Source organism: Pogona vitticeps, chromosome 6 (genome assembly GCF_051106095.1).
Source record: "Pogona vitticeps strain Pit_001003342236 chromosome 6, PviZW2.1, whole genome shotgun sequence".
Classification (NCBI taxonomy): Eukaryota; Metazoa; Chordata; class Lepidosauria; order Squamata; family Agamidae; genus Pogona; species Pogona vitticeps.
Genome location: NC_135788.1, coordinates 113,090,329 through 113,107,189, shown reverse-complemented (window position 1 = coordinate 113,107,189; position 16,861 = coordinate 113,090,329). Strand labels below are relative to the sequence as shown.

Below are 16,861 nucleotides of genomic sequence, written 5' to 3'. Positions count from 1 at the left end.
AGTGATCTCATGGATGGCAAAAGCAAAGGCCAAGACTTGCTGGTAGTTTTTAGGGATCACACTGCAAAGACAATTCAAAAGCTTCTTACATGGTGACCTTAAAGACTCCAAAGTGATACAGATTCTGTTGCAATTGGCTGCTTTGTGGAATCAATTTGAATGTCCCCCATTGTTCTTCTAACCTCAATACTTTCCCTTGTCTTGTCAGTCATTGAATTAAAGGAGAATATTTTTTTCCATTATGTTTCTGAAGTCATTCAATTTAAAGCTGATATGCACCTACAAACCTCACTGAACAATCGAACCCTCCTATTCAATTATCTCTGCCTGAAAAGAGTTAATAAAATCAATTAGGAGCCAATGTCCCTATATATATATCTTGATGACATGGTACAGTCAGATTAGGATGAATATCTTCTTCCCATGGACAGAAAATGTACCGAGAATCATTTACAAACTCTGAAGGTGGCCAAAAACAGGACAGAAATGCAATGTAGTGCACTGAAAAGGTATTTTATGATATGCAATCAAAGGATATATCATCTTTGAATTGCAAAACAGAATGAATTGAAAAGTCCACTGAAAAATGAGAACTCTGAATATATGAATGATAGATTGCCCATCCAGAATGGGCCCAAAGTATTTTTACCAGCTCCAAACTGTAACTGAGGCCCAATGGAAGACACCTTTGTTATCCTTCCCTCAGTGATGAAAATAACCACGCTCCAAAGCTTCCTTGAAAGAACAGGCAACGGACTGAGACCCAATTTTAATGAGGATCAGCTTTCACCTCTGTGTTCTGACAGCTCTATTTCTGTAGCAACACAGGTGAAATATTGGTTTGTATGAAGCACACCCAGATCAACATCACATTTCTTAACAACAACAAAAGAGAGAGAGAGAGACAAAGCCTAAGATCTACTTACTAACCAGTCCTGCGAGATTTTGGTTGTTTCTTAAATGTCTCCATGAAGAAGCTGCCAAGCATTACAGAAACAAATCCACCAATGATAAACTCATTTGAAGGATGAACATCTGAAGGCATCTGGGTTCCTGGCTGCCAATCACCCATGGAGTAGCTGAAACTCTGGCTGGAGCACCAGTGTTGTAGGAGTAGAAGCAGTGCTGCTGACAAAGATCTAGACAAGTCCCCATCGGACCCCATGAATGATCTTCCACAGTAACTAATAACAAACTCTATCAGTCCTAGGAGAAGACACTGAAGAACCTAGACTGACAGACCGTCTTTTGCTCAGATTCTGAGTCTGAGATGGTTTGAGTTGTTTGGACAGTGTTCTTTATATTATGAGGGATGTTTTTCCTCCTTTTTCTCTTCTTTCAAATGCAGGCTTTCATCTTCCTCATGGGATTTGAAGAGCAGAGGCACTGCACAAAGTTATTGTAATAATTGCAAGGATGATAATTAAGCCTAAAAATATGGCTTGATGTTTTTCTGTTAGACAGTCAGGCCTACTTTCTCTTGGACTTATCAAAATCTAGGGAGTATAGAAGAGAAGAGAAACAACTCAGGAAACTCCATATTGTAGCTGGGCAAAAATTAGAACATTAGTATATTATATACAAAAGTATCAATAATAATGTATCACCAACTGATATCAAACCATCAAACAATATTTGTAAACAATGTTCTGTTTTATGCTACGGAAGAAGATTATATGATAAAGTTCTCCAATGCAAATGTATGCAGTCCAGGTGTCAACTCACAGAAAATCAAAAACTAGTGTCTGGAAGTGTTGAGTTAAAAATTCCCTTCAAATGTGCAGTTACGGTCTTGGATCCTTGGGGTAATGTTGACGAGCTCTGAGCATGAAAGATTGTCCACTAAGCTCATTTTGTGGTAATTTAACTTCTTCAGAAGGAGAACTAATATACGAATGTCCTAATTTTTGTTCATCTTCAATAATTTGTCCATCTACAATACAATGTTTCCTGAGGAGTTTTTTTATCTACTTTATCTTGGAGTCTGAAAACTTTGCTGAAAACTGCAGAGGGAGAAATCAGCCTCCTTGCCATTTACCTGAATTCTTGAAGAAAGAAGAATTTCTCAAAGACTACTTGGGAAGGAAGAGGCTGGAGGTTATCCATGTTGCCTCTGGATCCTGGCCATGTGCCTTGACAGCTGCCTTCCACTGAGTGAGGTCACTAGTACTGTCAATCAAGGATTGGAAGGGTGTTCTGAGACCTCTCGAATATCTCTCCTTCCCATGCATTCTGAGTTGTTTTGCAAAGAAACAAACAGTTTAGCTGGAAGGTGAAACTTGGTCCTTTTGCCAGCAAGGCAGGATTTTTGCTGATGAACTTCACTCTGTTTTTAGCACAAGTCCATGAGACCAACATAAAAAGAGACACTTCTAGTCAGAAGGCATAAATATTCCAAAAGAAGAACCAAGCAGTAGCTTTGGGAAGTCCACAAGCATGAATGCAATGGCACTCTGCCCCATACACTGCCCGACAGTTGATAGAGAGGAGAGAGAGATCAAGGGCCTGCTCTAATCCAGTCCGTGAGAAGGGAAAGTAGCATATTTGCATGTTTATTTTGAAAGATGATGAGGCCTCTCTCACCTGAAGCCTCATTTTGTCAGCTATGGTAATATCAGTGCTAGACAACTTGTTGACCATCCTTGTGGGGTGGCTTCTCCTTCCAAGGGCCCCTGGTAGTGGGATTGGAGCTTCCTACCATAAGATTTGAACTGGCTGATGGTATTGGCAGGAGTGGAAGGACTTCTCCAGGAAGAATGTAAGGAAAGAGTTTTCAGTCCCATCCATCTGCATAGCTTAAGTAGCATAGCTGGCACTGAAGAACTCATATGGTTGGAATGTTAGTTACATATCACAACTTAGTTGTTGTTGTTTTTGAAACATGTGAATGGATGCAGGGGGTAGTGGGAAGAACTTGCAGTGGTTGAGTTCCCACCTAGCTGGACCCACTTGGTAAGGTGGGGTGGAGATGTCATGTTCATGCTGAACTTGTGGGGCTCTTCTATACTCTCTACCCTGTTAGGGAACCAGCAGGACAGTAGAATATATTAAAACTCTGAATATGTCTCCTTGCGAAGCTTCAGACACCAGGCTGGGTGACTGATGTGATACATTCCAGAGCCATTGGCAACTGTATCTAATAAAGTTTTGACAAAAAAATTATATCAAAATTGTGTAGTGCATATGTGGCTATTTATACTCATTGACAGTTGCATGACTCTTTGTGAACCAGATTGATCAGTAGTGCTCTGATTTGAGCACTGTTGTTGGTACAGCCTCAATGGATGGACATTACTATGTTTACTTTAAGCTCACTTATTTAAGATGCTGGCCACAAACGACCAGGTGTATTGCTAAAAATTTAAACAGGAAATGTCCATGTAAGCATTTCAGGGCTTGGTGGAGCTGAAGGACATAGGGAAGCCCTGGAAGTTGCAAAAGTGGATCCTTTGAGGTCCAACTCAACTACATAGAATTCAGTTTTGAAATGGGAAAGGTTATGTGATTGCCCCAGCAATCCTAGGGATTGCATATACTGTAGCCTGTCTGTTATGTTTTGTTTACCCCACCCAAGAGCACTGAGTCAAATAGCAGTAATCTTGGAGAAAGAAAGAAAAAAGCACATTTTGTCCCATTCATACTGCAGAGGTCAAGAATCTTACCAAGGCTTGTACATTTCTCATTGTGGTATTTTGTAGTACTAAGACAGCCTGCTCAACCAAGAACTATCAGAAGGCTCTCAAAGCTGTATGGCAGGTAGATTTGGGAGAAGAAATAAATGTTGAGGTGTGGAAGAATAAAAGGGACAAAAGGAGGTGTGGAGCTCTTCTCCATCTTGACCTCTAGTGGTGGGTTATTGGGTTGCCTCTTCTTCCCTAAATGCTACATCAGGATTCTCAGGTCTGAACACTCAAGAGCAATTAGTAAGACAAAGAAGTGGTGGTAATTTGGGGATCAAGAATACCCCCCAAATGCAGCTAAGAAGGAAGGGCAGTTGTGTTAAAATTCTTCAGGACAAAAGGGAAGAATTGTATTTAGGCTATATTTTTAGCAAAACAGTTTAATACAACATTTCCTGAGCACCACCTGCAAAGGTCAGTGCCCATTCTTGTGGCTGTTTGGAGGAGGTCTGGTGTTTGTAGCCTTAGAACTCTCCCTTCCCTCTCCTTTTTCTCTTGGTTTGCTGCAGGCAGTTGGTTTCATTTTTCAGCCTGTTGGGCTTTCCCCGGGTGGCCTCTAAACTCCCTTACCTTTCGGGCTCAGCAGTTTTGTTTCTGTCTGGCTAAATACGGCTTGGTGTGCTTCCTTACTAGATGGCAAGTGGCAGCTTAGTCATGGGGCCCAAGAAAGGGGTTGGGAACAAGAAGGGCAAGCAGCCTCCCTTGCCAGTCACCTCCCAGGATTTCTTCCTCTGATGAGGAGGAGGAGGAGGATTCAGTTGATCTGGTGGCACTAGTGGCAAAGGTTCAAGCGCTGGAAGTGGCAAGGGAGAGAGCACAACAGGTGATGATGCCCAGCCTGTCACGCAGGAACTCTGTGAAGGAAACAAAGGTTCTCAATAAGGCATGCACTCAACAGCTGGGCTCTGAATTAATTGAGCATATTTCTGTTTTAGATCAGGAACGCCCTTGCACTTCAGCTTCTGTGATGGACATAAAGGGGCCTAGGAGAGTAAGCAGAGTTGCTACTCCAACTTTGAAGTCACCTGGAGGAACGCAGGCTCCTTCAACAACCATCGTGGGTCGGTGATCCTATACCAGTACATCTACGAGGTCAATGATTCAGTGGAAAAGACACAGGAGGTGGCCAGCCAGGTGAGGTCATGGCAAAACCAGACACTAAGGCCACCCTGTCAAGGTGAAATTGCCCCCCATGGTCTACTGGCCTCTTCCCTTGGCTACAACTGGAAGCAGTTGTATGTTCTTCTCAATAGTTTACAATACCCCACTTTGGCCAGCCCCCTATTCACAATGGCCCTATCTTGGCCTACATGCAGGGGCTATAGTGAAGGTTGGTGTTTGGCCATACCTCTCAGTCCTGGACACAAGCCATAATTCTGTGCTGGTCCATGCTTTGCCATTTGGTGAGCAGACCTTGTCACTTGGGAATCACTTACTCTCTGCCACTAAGGAGAAGATATGGCAGGGTTGGTAGATGGATATCTTTAGCCTTCTCAATAGAGAATCGGAGAAGAGGGAAAAAGACAAAGTGGATGTCATGGAGAAGGAGAGGTCTCATAGAAACAAGCCCAAGAGGTCCAGGGCAAATTGGCTCCTAGCATTTATCATTTATGCTGGGATCATAATAAAAGCACAGCCTTGGAGGGCTTTCTCTCTTTTCAAACAACTTGATCTGATTTATAGGGCCTACATGGACTTTCCAGGACATGCATGGCTTCTTTATAATGAAGTCATTCTCATACATGCTCCAATCCACCCTGCCATGTGGCGGGATGAGCAGAATACCCAGCTATGGCTCCAGCGAAGCCTGCCCTTTGCGTGCGTTATGACCGTGGACACCTTATACAGCGAACCAGCCAGCCAACCATTTCCCACATTATGGCAGGGCACTCAGTTCAACCCTGACTGCTTTGTTGGGAGTTCACTTCTCAGGGTGTCTGCATCAGGAAGTCATGCTGGTTTTACATCCCTTTACAGGATATTCTAAGGACAGTCTAGGAAAGGGGGGAATCCCAGGATGCAGGGAGGGGCAAGGAAGCCACCAGGAGGTGGTACCCATCCTCCAAGAGGGTCCAGCCCAGTTAAGGTGGAGGTGCTAGCTGCACTACTTCTTGATTACCCTGAGCAGGATTATGGTAGTAATTGGTGATAAGTTTCCAGTTTGAATTCTGGATACCAGTTATGGGTGCCCAGTTTGGCTTTCATGCCAACAATTTAAAGTCAGTTCGACATTTGGAATGGGTAGCGAGGCAAAAGATTGCAGAAGAAATGTGGGAAGGTAGGGTTCTCTGCCCCATTCGGAATTCTCTGTTAGGACTTTGAAAGTATATTTTTAATTTCTGTCCCTGTCACTTTGTGTATGTGCAAAAGTGTGTCCTTGTGTATCTGTGTAGTCATTGATTAGTTTGATTTTTAAAAAAAATCTTGTGCCTATCTCATGGTACATTTATTTGGATAAACGTGGATACTTTGGTGGTTGTCTTACTGGCGAGTTTTCCTTCTCCTATACCGTTGCCTGCTTTTGAAGTGAATGGAATCCCTACTGCACGCTTTCCCTTAGCTTTCCTTGGAGGTCTGTATTTTTTTTTAATTTTGAATTGATTTTGTTTCCTGGCCCACTCTTGCTGTTTTCTGGTAGCTTTACAGATCCTTTAGGGATTTTAGATTGATTCTGCCTAGAACCTGCCAGTTTTAGTACTTTTAAAGAGTTGTTCAGGCTTTTGGGTTGACTCTCTTTTGCCCAGCTTGTCCCTGGTTTATAGAATTATTTAAGGAAAAATGAAATGAAATGACCAAAAACAGTAGGACTGCTTTGTGTTTCAAAAAATCACCAGTGCACGACAGACATGAAAAGAAAAGAGGAGCCCATGAAAGAAACCAAAATGAAGCAAAAATTTACATTTGTTCTAATGACATTTTTATGGTTACGGAAGGTGCTAAAATGAATCAAGTGAATCCTTGTGAACTCAGGTTACACAACTGTATATCTCCTAACCATTTGCACTTCTTTTACCTGATTACACCATATATAGATAGTTTGCTCAATTCAGTTGCCGTAACAGATCAGTCTAGCTACTACACAACATGTTTGGTAGCCATTTCTAGTCATGATGGCACTTTCTTCTTTTTTTGCTTTACTCCTAGTGACAACTTTGTTCTACCTGAAAACAATCCTGTCTCCTTACCAAATGCTTTCTTGTGTTCAGTTCAGGCCTTAGGATTATAATATACAATTTGGGGAGGAAGAGACAGCCTAATAATCCAGCACCAGAGGCCAAGATGGAGAAGATCTCCACGGCCACCATATATTTCCCTTTGGTGCTCAAGTAGGTGGGCACAAACGATATCCAGACACTGCAGAAAACTAACATGCTGAAAGTGATCAACTTGGCTTCATTGAAAGTATCAGGCAACTTCCTGGCAGAGAAAGCCACTAGGAAGCTGATGACAGCCAAAAGGCCCATGTAGCCCAGGACCATGTAGAACATGAGAGGTGAGCCATCGTTGCATTCAAGAAGGATTTCATCTCTCTGGGAGTGCATGTCTAACTCTAGAAAGGGATGAGCCATTGCTAACCATACACCACAGATGCCCACTTGAAGGAAAGAAGAGGGAATGATGACTAAGACAGCAGGTCTCTTCCCAATCCAATTCCTTGCTCTATTCCCTGGCTTGGTGGCCATGAAGGCCAACACCACCGTGATGGTTTTGGCCAAGATGCAAGCGACAGCAAGGGTGAAAATGATGCCAAATACCATTTGCCTCAGAAGGCAAGTTACTTTCCCCGGCCACCCAATGAAGAGGAGGGGGCAGAGAAAACAGATGAGAAGAGAAGAGAGCAGAGTACAGGTGATGCTCCAGTTATTCGCTTTGACAATGGGAGTATCACGGTGCCGAATGAACGTCCGCATCACCATAGCTGTGCCCATGGAAAGGAAAAGAGATGCAAAAGCGAGAGCTGCTCCCAAAGGCTCCTCATAAGATAAGTAGATCAACTTTTTAGGAAGGCATTGGCTGTGATTTTCATTGGGATACTTATCTTCTGGGCACTCCTGGCATTGTTCAGCATCTGAAAATGAAAAGAAAAGTATTAGAAATCTGGGAGTAAACAAATCTGTTGTGTGTATTCAGCTGCCATCCTGCCATTACTTTGCTACAAAAAAAAGTTATCATTGTGCAGATACAGGACTGTTCATTGTCAATGTTCCCTGCTTCCAAAGTCCACTCCTTGTGTTGCTGTATGAAATCTGTCTTTTGCGTGCACAGAAAAATGATAGACACTAATAATTTCCAAGTAGGTGGGGCTTGTCAGCCTTGGAAGGCAGCCCATCCTGGATAAGGAAAACTTCGATTTCAAACCTCCACTGCCTTATGGCTATATCCACTGAATGAAAAGGCTCCAGGAGTTAACCTCGAGGCAAAATCTAGAGCTGGAGTCCTGGAGGCAATTTGTTTCATTCTGCCATCTCCTACAACGTTGCTTGATCCAGTTGCATTGGTCCTTGCCTTTCCATTTCAGCAACGTGGAAAGGGGAATTTTCTGCTTGGGTATCAGCCTTTCCTCCATAATATTTTGCCCAGGCTTCGTGCTCTGGAGAGGACACTCTAGCTTTGCATAAGGGATGGTCACTCTCAAATTGGCCTTCTCAGCCACACTAGATGCTGTTCCAAGTCCTCCATACAGACCATGTTACCATAGTCTCTTGACTATGATGCCTATGATGAATATAAATTGGAAAGTTAAATTATTTGGCTATGTAGAAAAACCCTTCACTTACCACTCTGGATTGAAATCCTCCCTGCAGGGCACTGAACACAATCATAGCAACACACTTGCTTCTCTGGCTGGACAAGCATGCTCTGCCCTGGATGGCAACTCTCAACACAGGTGGATCTGGGTGGCATCTAATGATAATCATAAGGAAAGGCATTTTGGATGTAATTGTTTGGGGATGATAAAGCTTCAGCATTGTTCCTCAGCTTTCCAGAAAAGAGATATATCGCTACTTGCTGTCATGACAATAGTAACATACTGTGCCCTATACAGTGGTGCCTCACTTAACAGGCGCTCCGTTTAGTGATGACACTGCATAGCGATTAACTTTTTGAGATCGCAAAAGCGATTGCATTGCGATGATTCCAATGGGTTTTTTTTTTCGCTTTGCAATGATCGGTTCCCTGATTCGCTTACCAATCATTGCAAAGCAATGATTTTTTTTTACAGCTGATCGGCGGTTCCAAAATGGCCACCGGGTTAAAAAAATGGCCACCCGCTGTGTTTTCATGTGGATTCCTCACTTTAGAGGCAGCGAAAATGGCTGCCGTATGGAGGATCTTTGCTTTAAGGTCAGTTTTTTGGCTCTAGAAATGCATTAAACAGGTTTTAATGCGTTTCCATGGGCTTTTAAAAATTGCATAGCAACGAAATTGCTTAGCAGTGATTTTTGCTGAACAGATTAACATCGCTATGCGAGGCACCACTGTATCTAATTAATGGATGGGTGGGTGGCTGGCCGGCTGGCTGGCAGGCGGGTGGGCGGGCAGGAGGGAGGGAGGGAGGGAGGGAAGGAAGGAAGGAAGGAAGGAAGGAAGGAAGGAAGGAAGGAAGGAAGGAAGGAAGGAAGGAAGGAAGGAAGGTTTTGGAAACTGTTCAAATTGGAGTTACACTTATTTGGTTTTCTTCCCAAATTATTGGTACTGTAGCAACCTAAGGTTTTATTGGTTGGTATTTGAAGCATTGAGAGAATTTGTTGGCTAATGCAATGAAAGGTTGGAGTGCCATTACTGTTTTTGTCATGACTAAGGCAGGTGTAATGCTGGGAGCAGTAACAGGCCAGTTCAGACCATGACCAAATCCTAGTAGCCCTCTCCCTCTGCTAGGACTCCTTTCCCCACCTTCCATCATGCAGAAAAATGTTCCTGGTTTCATTTGGCTCTCTGCTCTTTCGAAGATGTTACTGAATTCCAGAACAGGCAGGAGAAATTTAATTAATGAATTTGAAACAATTCTTGCCTCTCCCTATGAGTGGGTTACAGAGTAGTTCAAAAAGAATTTTAAATGAAGTGGTTGAGAACTATTACTTATTAAAAAATGTAATCATTAAAATTATAGTGTCAAACTCTGCACAAGCCAAGACCTTCAATCTCAAAGACCCTAAGAAATAAGCATAAAGTGACCTGGTGCCAAAATGATGTTAATATTGCCACAAACCCACAGTTGAGGTGCTACAACTGAAAACACATGTCTCCACATACTGAAGAGTTCTCAGTGGAGGGAAATGAAGGAGGGTCTCCCTAGGAGATCTTAGTAATTCGGCTGATTTCAACAGAGAGAGAGAGAGATGTTCCTTCAAATACCCAGGTCACAAGCCATGTAGGGCTTTGTAGGACATGGTCACAGCAGTATATGGACTGAGAACTGGATTTCGAAGGGGCAGAGGAACTAGAGGCACAATTACTAACATGCGCTGGATTATGGAGAAAGCCAGAGAGTTCCAGAAAAAGATCTACTTCTGCTTCATTGACTACGCAAAAGCCTTTGACTGTGTGGACAACAGCAAACTACGGCAAGGTCTGAAAGAAATGGGAGCCCCTGACCACCTTATCCATGGCTCCAATACTTTGGCCATCTCAGAAGAAGAGAAGACTCCCTGGAAAAGACCCTGATGTTGGGAAAGTGTGAAGGCAAGAGGAGAAGGGGACGACAGAGGACGAGAGGGTTGGACAGGGTCAACGAAGGTACCAACGTGAATTTGACCAAACTGCGGGAGGCAGTGGAAGACAGGAGGGCCTGGCGTGCTCTGCTCCATGGGGTCACGAAGAGTCGGATACGAGTTAATGACTAAACAACAATACAGGACATGGTCAACAATCAGAACTCAGTAGAACTTTTTATCTCTCAGTATTAACTCTAAAAATCTATTTTCATGTCAGTGAGTCTACATATATTGAAGTTTATTTTAAAAAGCCTGTCCTGTCAGATTGAGTGTATGTGTCAGAAAGTTTGTGAGTCTCCGAAGAAGTTACTGTATTGTGATTTTGAAATACAGGAAGAATATATTTAAATATTATTCTTGTTTTAATCTTTATCATTCTTTAGATCCTACCATTACCTTCCTACCACTTACCTATGGTCCCTCAAACACCTCAGTTTTATTAGTTTGAACCAAACACTGAATCTGCAATTGGAAAAAAATAGGATTTGTTTTCAACTCGAAAAAAAAGAATGAGATTTTTCTTTAATGCAAAGGAAGATAAAAAGAATATCTGGCCAACTTTAAGTCTGACAGCTTTATTCTAGAGCAAATTTCCACTGATTACTCTTTTCATTATTTATATTGAAAATCTTTTAGCTCCCCTTTCTCCTTTAAAAGGACACAAGGCGCCTTGCACCATTAAGAGACAATATTTAAAAGCTAAAAACAGTAAGTATGGAAATAGTTTAAAAGAATTTTTTTTTAAATTATAAATAAAATGGTAAGTAAAATCAACTCCAAAAAGAGATTCAACAGTTCTCTTCCAGATGTGCGCCAGGTCTGAAAAAAATATTCATGAGGAAATTTTTCTATACCATAACTCATGCTTCTATCATTTGCTGATTAAATATTAAAAAATCTAGAACCAATGTCAAATATACTCATAAAAGATGAAGAAAATGTTGATAGACACACCCACCTGATTAAAAACCTGATTCCATACAATGGTGCTTCCATTAATAACGAACTCTTTGCCTGCAGGTGCCTGGGGGTCAATTCGTCCAACCTGGACTTTGTGGAAGGAATCATTGGGTGATATGTAAAAATTGATGATATCAAAACCAGCAACCAGTTTCCTCTTCTCATCCAGGAATATTTCTTCCCCAGCATTATTGTTAAATCGGAGAGTTTTCAAAACTGAGTGAAGCTGGAATGGAGAAAAAAAATCATTTATTGCTATATCCAACATATGCTCTAGACATTGTTTTCAACATGTATCCTGCTCCTTCTCCTCCTTGTCTAAAAGCTAGTGAGAGAAAATAGGTTCTTTCTCAAACATGGGGAAATGTTCCAGCCCAAACAAAAGGGAATGTGTTCTGAAATAGTGAGAAAGGCTCCCTTTATCTTCTGCGGCAGGCAGAACATGTCATAGAATCATAGAAAAATGAAGTTGGAAGGGGCCTACAAGGCCATCAAGTCCAATCCCTTGCTTGATGCATGAAGGCTGATTCAACCTTGAACTGGCTACCTGTGGTTGAACCTGGTCAAGGGCACAGTTTTGGCTGCACCACGAGTTGGGAATAGATCTGCACTGGGCATGTCATCTTTTCCACCATTCAGCACAGAGCACTGATAGCACTCGTTTTCAGAAAATTTAAGAAGGATTTAGACAAATTTACAAAAGTCATTAATAAAAATATTGAAGAGCATCAGGCCCAGGACTGAGCCTCGGGGTACCCCACTTGTGACCTCCTCCCAGTTAGAGAAGGACCCATTAATCATCACCCTCTGAGTACAATTCTGTAGCCAATTGTTCATCCACCTAACACTTGATTTAGCCAGACCACATCTAGTTTGCTCGCTAATCAGGAGATCATGGGGCACTTTGTCAAAAACTATCCTGAAGTCAAGGTATATTATATCTACAGCATTCCCTCTGTCTATCAGGGAGGTGACCTGATCAAAAAACAAGATCAAATTAGATCGGCAGGATTTGTTCCTGATGCCCATAATCTTTGATTCATGCTTGGATGAAGGAAATGGGTAAAGATTGGTATCCCTCAGCATGATAGAAAAGCAGAGAAATAAAGCAGAAAGAAGAAAGAGAGCAAAGCGTGCTGCTTATATAACCCCCAGCAATTAAAACACGCTCTGGACGGTTTACAAGTTAATTACACAGGTTATGCATATCCCCCCCCAGGCAAACTGGTTACTCATTTGACCGACCGCAGGAGGATAGAAGGCTGAGTCAACCTTGAACTAGCTACCGGTGGTTGAACTCTGGATCATTACCATTGTTTTGGATGCAGTACAGCAGCTGAACCGCTGCACCACGAGGCTCCAAAGAATGGAATGAGTCGGGAATAGATCTGCACTGGGGATCTCCTCTTTTGCGCTGTTCATCACTGAGCAGTAATAGCACTCGGTATCAGAAAAATTAAGATGGAGTTGGACAAATTCACAAAAGACATGCCCAGCTCTGGTTTCCTCTCTCACATCATTCCAGAAAATACCCTTTCCCCCAAAAAATAACATCTAACCTGAAAATAAGCCCTAGTAGGATTTTTCAGGATGCTCGTCATATAAGCCCTAAAAAGGTAAAGGTAAAGGTTCCCCTTGACAATTTTTGTCCAGCCGTGTTCGACCCTAGGGGGTGGTGCTCATCCCCGTTTCCAAGCCATAGAGCCAGCATTTGTCCAAAGACAATCTTGCGTGGTCACATGGCCAGTGCGACTTAGACACAGAACGCTGTTACCTTCCCACCGAGATGGTCCCTATTTATCTACTTGCATTTGCATGCTTTCGAACTGCTAGGTTGGCGGGAGCTGGGACATGCGACGGGTGCTCACTCCATCGCGTGGATTCGATCTTACGACTGCTTGGTCTTCTGATCCTGCAGCACAGGCTTCTGTGGTTTAGCCCGCAGCTCCACCACATCCCTTGGTATATAAGCCCTACCCCAAAAAATAAGCCTCAGTTAACTGAAACCTGGCCCTCCACCCTTGTGCAGCAACCAGAAGATGAGATGACAGTATTTGAATAAATGTAGATTGTGTACATGACAAAAATAAAACATCCCCTGAAAATGAGTACTAATCCATTTTTTGGAGCAAAAATTAATATAAGACCCTGTTTTATTTTGGGGGAAACGCGGTAGGTGAGACCTGACTACTCTATTCTGCCTTTGACACTGGAGGGCCGAACAGTTTGGGCTTTGCCCTCTTGTGGGTTTGTTCTGGATTTGGCTTTTTGACCTGCCATGGATAAATGTTCGGAGGATCCTGTTGGTCTTCATCTCCCTTTCCTTTCCGTTTGGCTCTCAATGAATAGATGGCATCCAGGGCATGTGCTACAAAATAAACAGCATTATAGATGCCATAGCTGTGGCCAGTCATGCCCATTTCAAACAAAGTTCCAGGAAGATTCACAAACTTCTCTTGCCCGGTGCAGTTGTTTCCACCTGGATACTGCAGACCATGCAGTGGAAGTGAGCAGGCAAATACTGTGCACCAGAACTGGTGAATGAAATACAAGTTTGAGTGAAATGGATCGATGTCCTCAAGAAAGTCCTCAAATCCTGGCACCATGTTGGTATGGAGGGAAAATGACAAGGTGCCATTGAACGTCTTTGAGGCCAGTTTTATCCCCGCTGTTAAAGCCGTATAATCCCACTGAGCGGTCGTGACCCACACCTTCCTTTGTGGCTTCATCACACGAAATTCATAGATGTCTAAAACAGCTCGTAACCCTTCCAGAGACTGTCTGTCTCCGTGCACAAGCATCACGTTGATTTCAGTCCGTAAGAATGCCAAAACAATGGGTCGCAATATTCTGTTCTGTATTTCCACAGGTATATATTCGGAGACTATTGGGATCACTATCGTCTCAGCAATGCAAATACGGCTCTGCAAGAGCTTTGGTCTCAAGGTCTGAAGGAAGGTTTCTCCACTGTCATCGTCAGAAACAACGAGGCCGATCCAGTTCCATCCAAAGTGCTCCAGGAGCAGAACAATCCCCGTGTACTGGGGATCTTCACTGGGGATCATCCGGTAGAGAAAAGGGAACTGAATCTTGTCACTCAGTCTCGAGTCAAAGGCCCCATAGCTGATCTAACAGAAAAAGAACATTTTAAAAGAAGAATCTAACAGCTCTGTGATTTTGAAATCTGGCTGGGGAGCTAAAGGTTGAGAGTTTGATTTCTACTGTGCCTCCTTGATAGGATCTGGAGGACTCAGTGATCTATAGGGTCCCTTTCACCTCTGTAGTTCTAAGATGAGGGTGACGATATCTCTTCACTACAAAATCATCCTGAGCAGATGTTTCTTGTTATATGCTGTCGAGATGCTTCCAGATGATGAGGATCTCAGTAGAATTTTCAAAGAAGGTGAACGGAATAATTCACCAGGACCACTGATTTTTCATGGACAAACCAGGATTTACAAACATGTCTTGTAAAAATTTGTTTGACTGTCTATTAGCTCCACTTCACTGGCCTCCAATGTTTACCACGGTTTCATTCTTTACCCCCAAAGTTTGTTGTTCTTATAAAGAACCAACGTATAGCGACTCTTAAAGGACTTTCAATGTGAGATATTTAAGAAATGATTTTATTAATTCTATACACCCAAGTGAGTTTCCATGGCTGAGTGAGGATTTGAATCCAAACCGCCTGAGTCCTACTCCATCACTCAGTCCACTACACCACAAGGGGTCTGCTTAAATAATAACAATAATTGGTCTCCAAATCAATTCTGATTTATGGCAGACTTTTTCAGTGTTTCTAAGCAGAGAATACTAAGAAGGGTTCCCTTCTTCTAGGAGCTCCCTGGGACTCTGCAGCTTGCCAAAAGACACACAGGAGAGGAGTTCTACTCTCAGGAGGCATTGTAGAGAATCAAACTCCCAAACTTTGATCTGATACCTAAATCACCCAGCTGTCCTGCCAGGATGTTTACCACGGTTTCATTCCTGATTCCACTAAATATGAGTTAGCAAAATTTCCTCTTGCTTTTCTCTTCTGTTCTCTTAAACGTCATAATAAACTCAACTGAAGCTGCTGACTCAAACCTGGTGAATCAATTCTAACCATAGTAGAGAATGAATTTTAGAAAAAACTCAAAAGGGAACTCTTCACTTGGTGGCATCTACTTAGCTCTAAAACCGTACCTGTGGTATACTGTAGACATTTAAAATGTGGGCCATCTGCATGGAGGTTTGGGAGGTGAGACCACCAATGACAGCCCGGGTTTTCTCTATCCTTCCACACTTGTAATTGAGGGGGTTCCTTTCCCAGGAACAAAAGATACACAAGGTTCCCCTTGTCAATTTTGTCCAGTTGTGTCCGACTCTAGGGTGTGGTGCTCATCCCCGTTTCCATGCCGTAGAGCCAGCGTTTTGTCCAAAGACAATCTTCCGCGGTCACTTGGCCAGCACGATTAGCCACGGAATGCCGTTAGCTTCTCACCATGGTGGTATCTATTTATCTATTCACATTTGCATGCTTTCAAACTGCTAGGTTGGCAGGAGCTGCGACGAGCGATGAGAGCTCACTCCGTCACGTAGATTCAGTCTTACGACTGTAGGTCTTCTGACCTTGCAGCACAGAGGCTTCTGCGGTTTACCCCACAGCACCACCACGTCCCTAGTGACATCTACTTAGCTCTTAAACTATACCTGTGGTATACTGTAGACATTTAAAATGTGGGCCATCTGCATGGAGGTTCGGGAGGTGAGACCACCAATGACAGCCAGGGCTTTCTCTGTCATGCCACAGTTGTAATTGAGCGGTTTTCCTTTCACCACGTACAAAAAATCCACAGTGGTCCTAAAGGCTCTCCAAGAATCAAAAGCATTGTCATAAATCTTGGAACCCACTGTGGTATTTGGTAGCAGTTCAGCCTTCTTGTTGATCTCATGGAGAGCAAAAGCAAAGGCCAAGATGTGCTGGTAGTGTTTAGGCATCACACTGCAAAGACATTTCAAACCCTTTTACAACTTGACTTCGGAGAATCAAATATGTTACAATTTCTATTGTGATTTGCTCATCTAAGTAAGCCAGATATTCTGCACACACCATGGAAAAATCTTAGTCAAACCACGATAAAGAGTTTGTACCCTAAAGCAACATGAGTCGAGAAATAAGATGTCACCAGGGCAGCAACAAAACCATCTGATGCTAAGCTTGGTCATAGTGTAGGGACTGATTTAAGCCATGAAAAATCTAATGTGCATTCTCCTTAAGAGGTCCCTTGGGCTTCAAGGCCATGTACATTTCTGTTAAGTAAGTCTTGTGAAGAACATCTGGGATTCCCTTTTACCAGCAGTTTAACAGCAGTACCCTGAAATATCATCTTCATTGGGCATTCAGTCTTTTCCTAATGGAGTTTGCTGGGTAGACATGAAGATATGATGTGCCTGCAGACTGCAAGCTTTTATATAGAACTGATTTCAATGCATGCCTTCTTCTTGAGCCACCATAGCTTCCCC

The 16,861-nt window shown here is 42.8% G+C and overlaps 1 protein-coding gene across 1 annotated transcript; it reads right to left on the bottom strand.

Moving 5' to 3' along the window:
- Positions 1-6,574: 6,574 nt before the first annotated feature.
- Positions 6,575-16,336, bottom strand: LOC144583850 (vomeronasal type-2 receptor 26-like). The gene is made up of 3 exons (XM_078378765.1): positions 16,049-16,336; positions 13,808-14,484; positions 6,575-7,778 (listed from the first exon to the last, which is right to left on the bottom strand). Exons 1-3 carry the CDS (start codon positions 16,334-16,336, stop codon positions 6,821-6,823), a joined length of 1,923 nt encoding a protein of 640 aa, XP_078234891.1. The 3' UTR covers positions 6,575-6,820.
- Positions 16,337-16,861: the final 525 nt, after the last annotated feature.

Coding starts and splice junctions, on each gene's coding strand:
- LOC144583850 (XM_078378765.1), bottom strand. CDS start 16,336: ATGCCTAAACACTACCAGCACATCTTGGCCTTTGCTTTTGCTCTCCAT. Junction 14,485..16,048: donor ATGTCTACAGTATACCACAG/GTATAGTTTAAG, acceptor TTTTTCTGTTAG/ATCAGCTATGGGGCCTTTGA. Junction 7,779..13,807: donor AACTGCACCGGGCAAGAGAA/GTTTGTGAATCT, acceptor GTTTACTCCCAG/ATTTCTAATACTTTTCTTTT.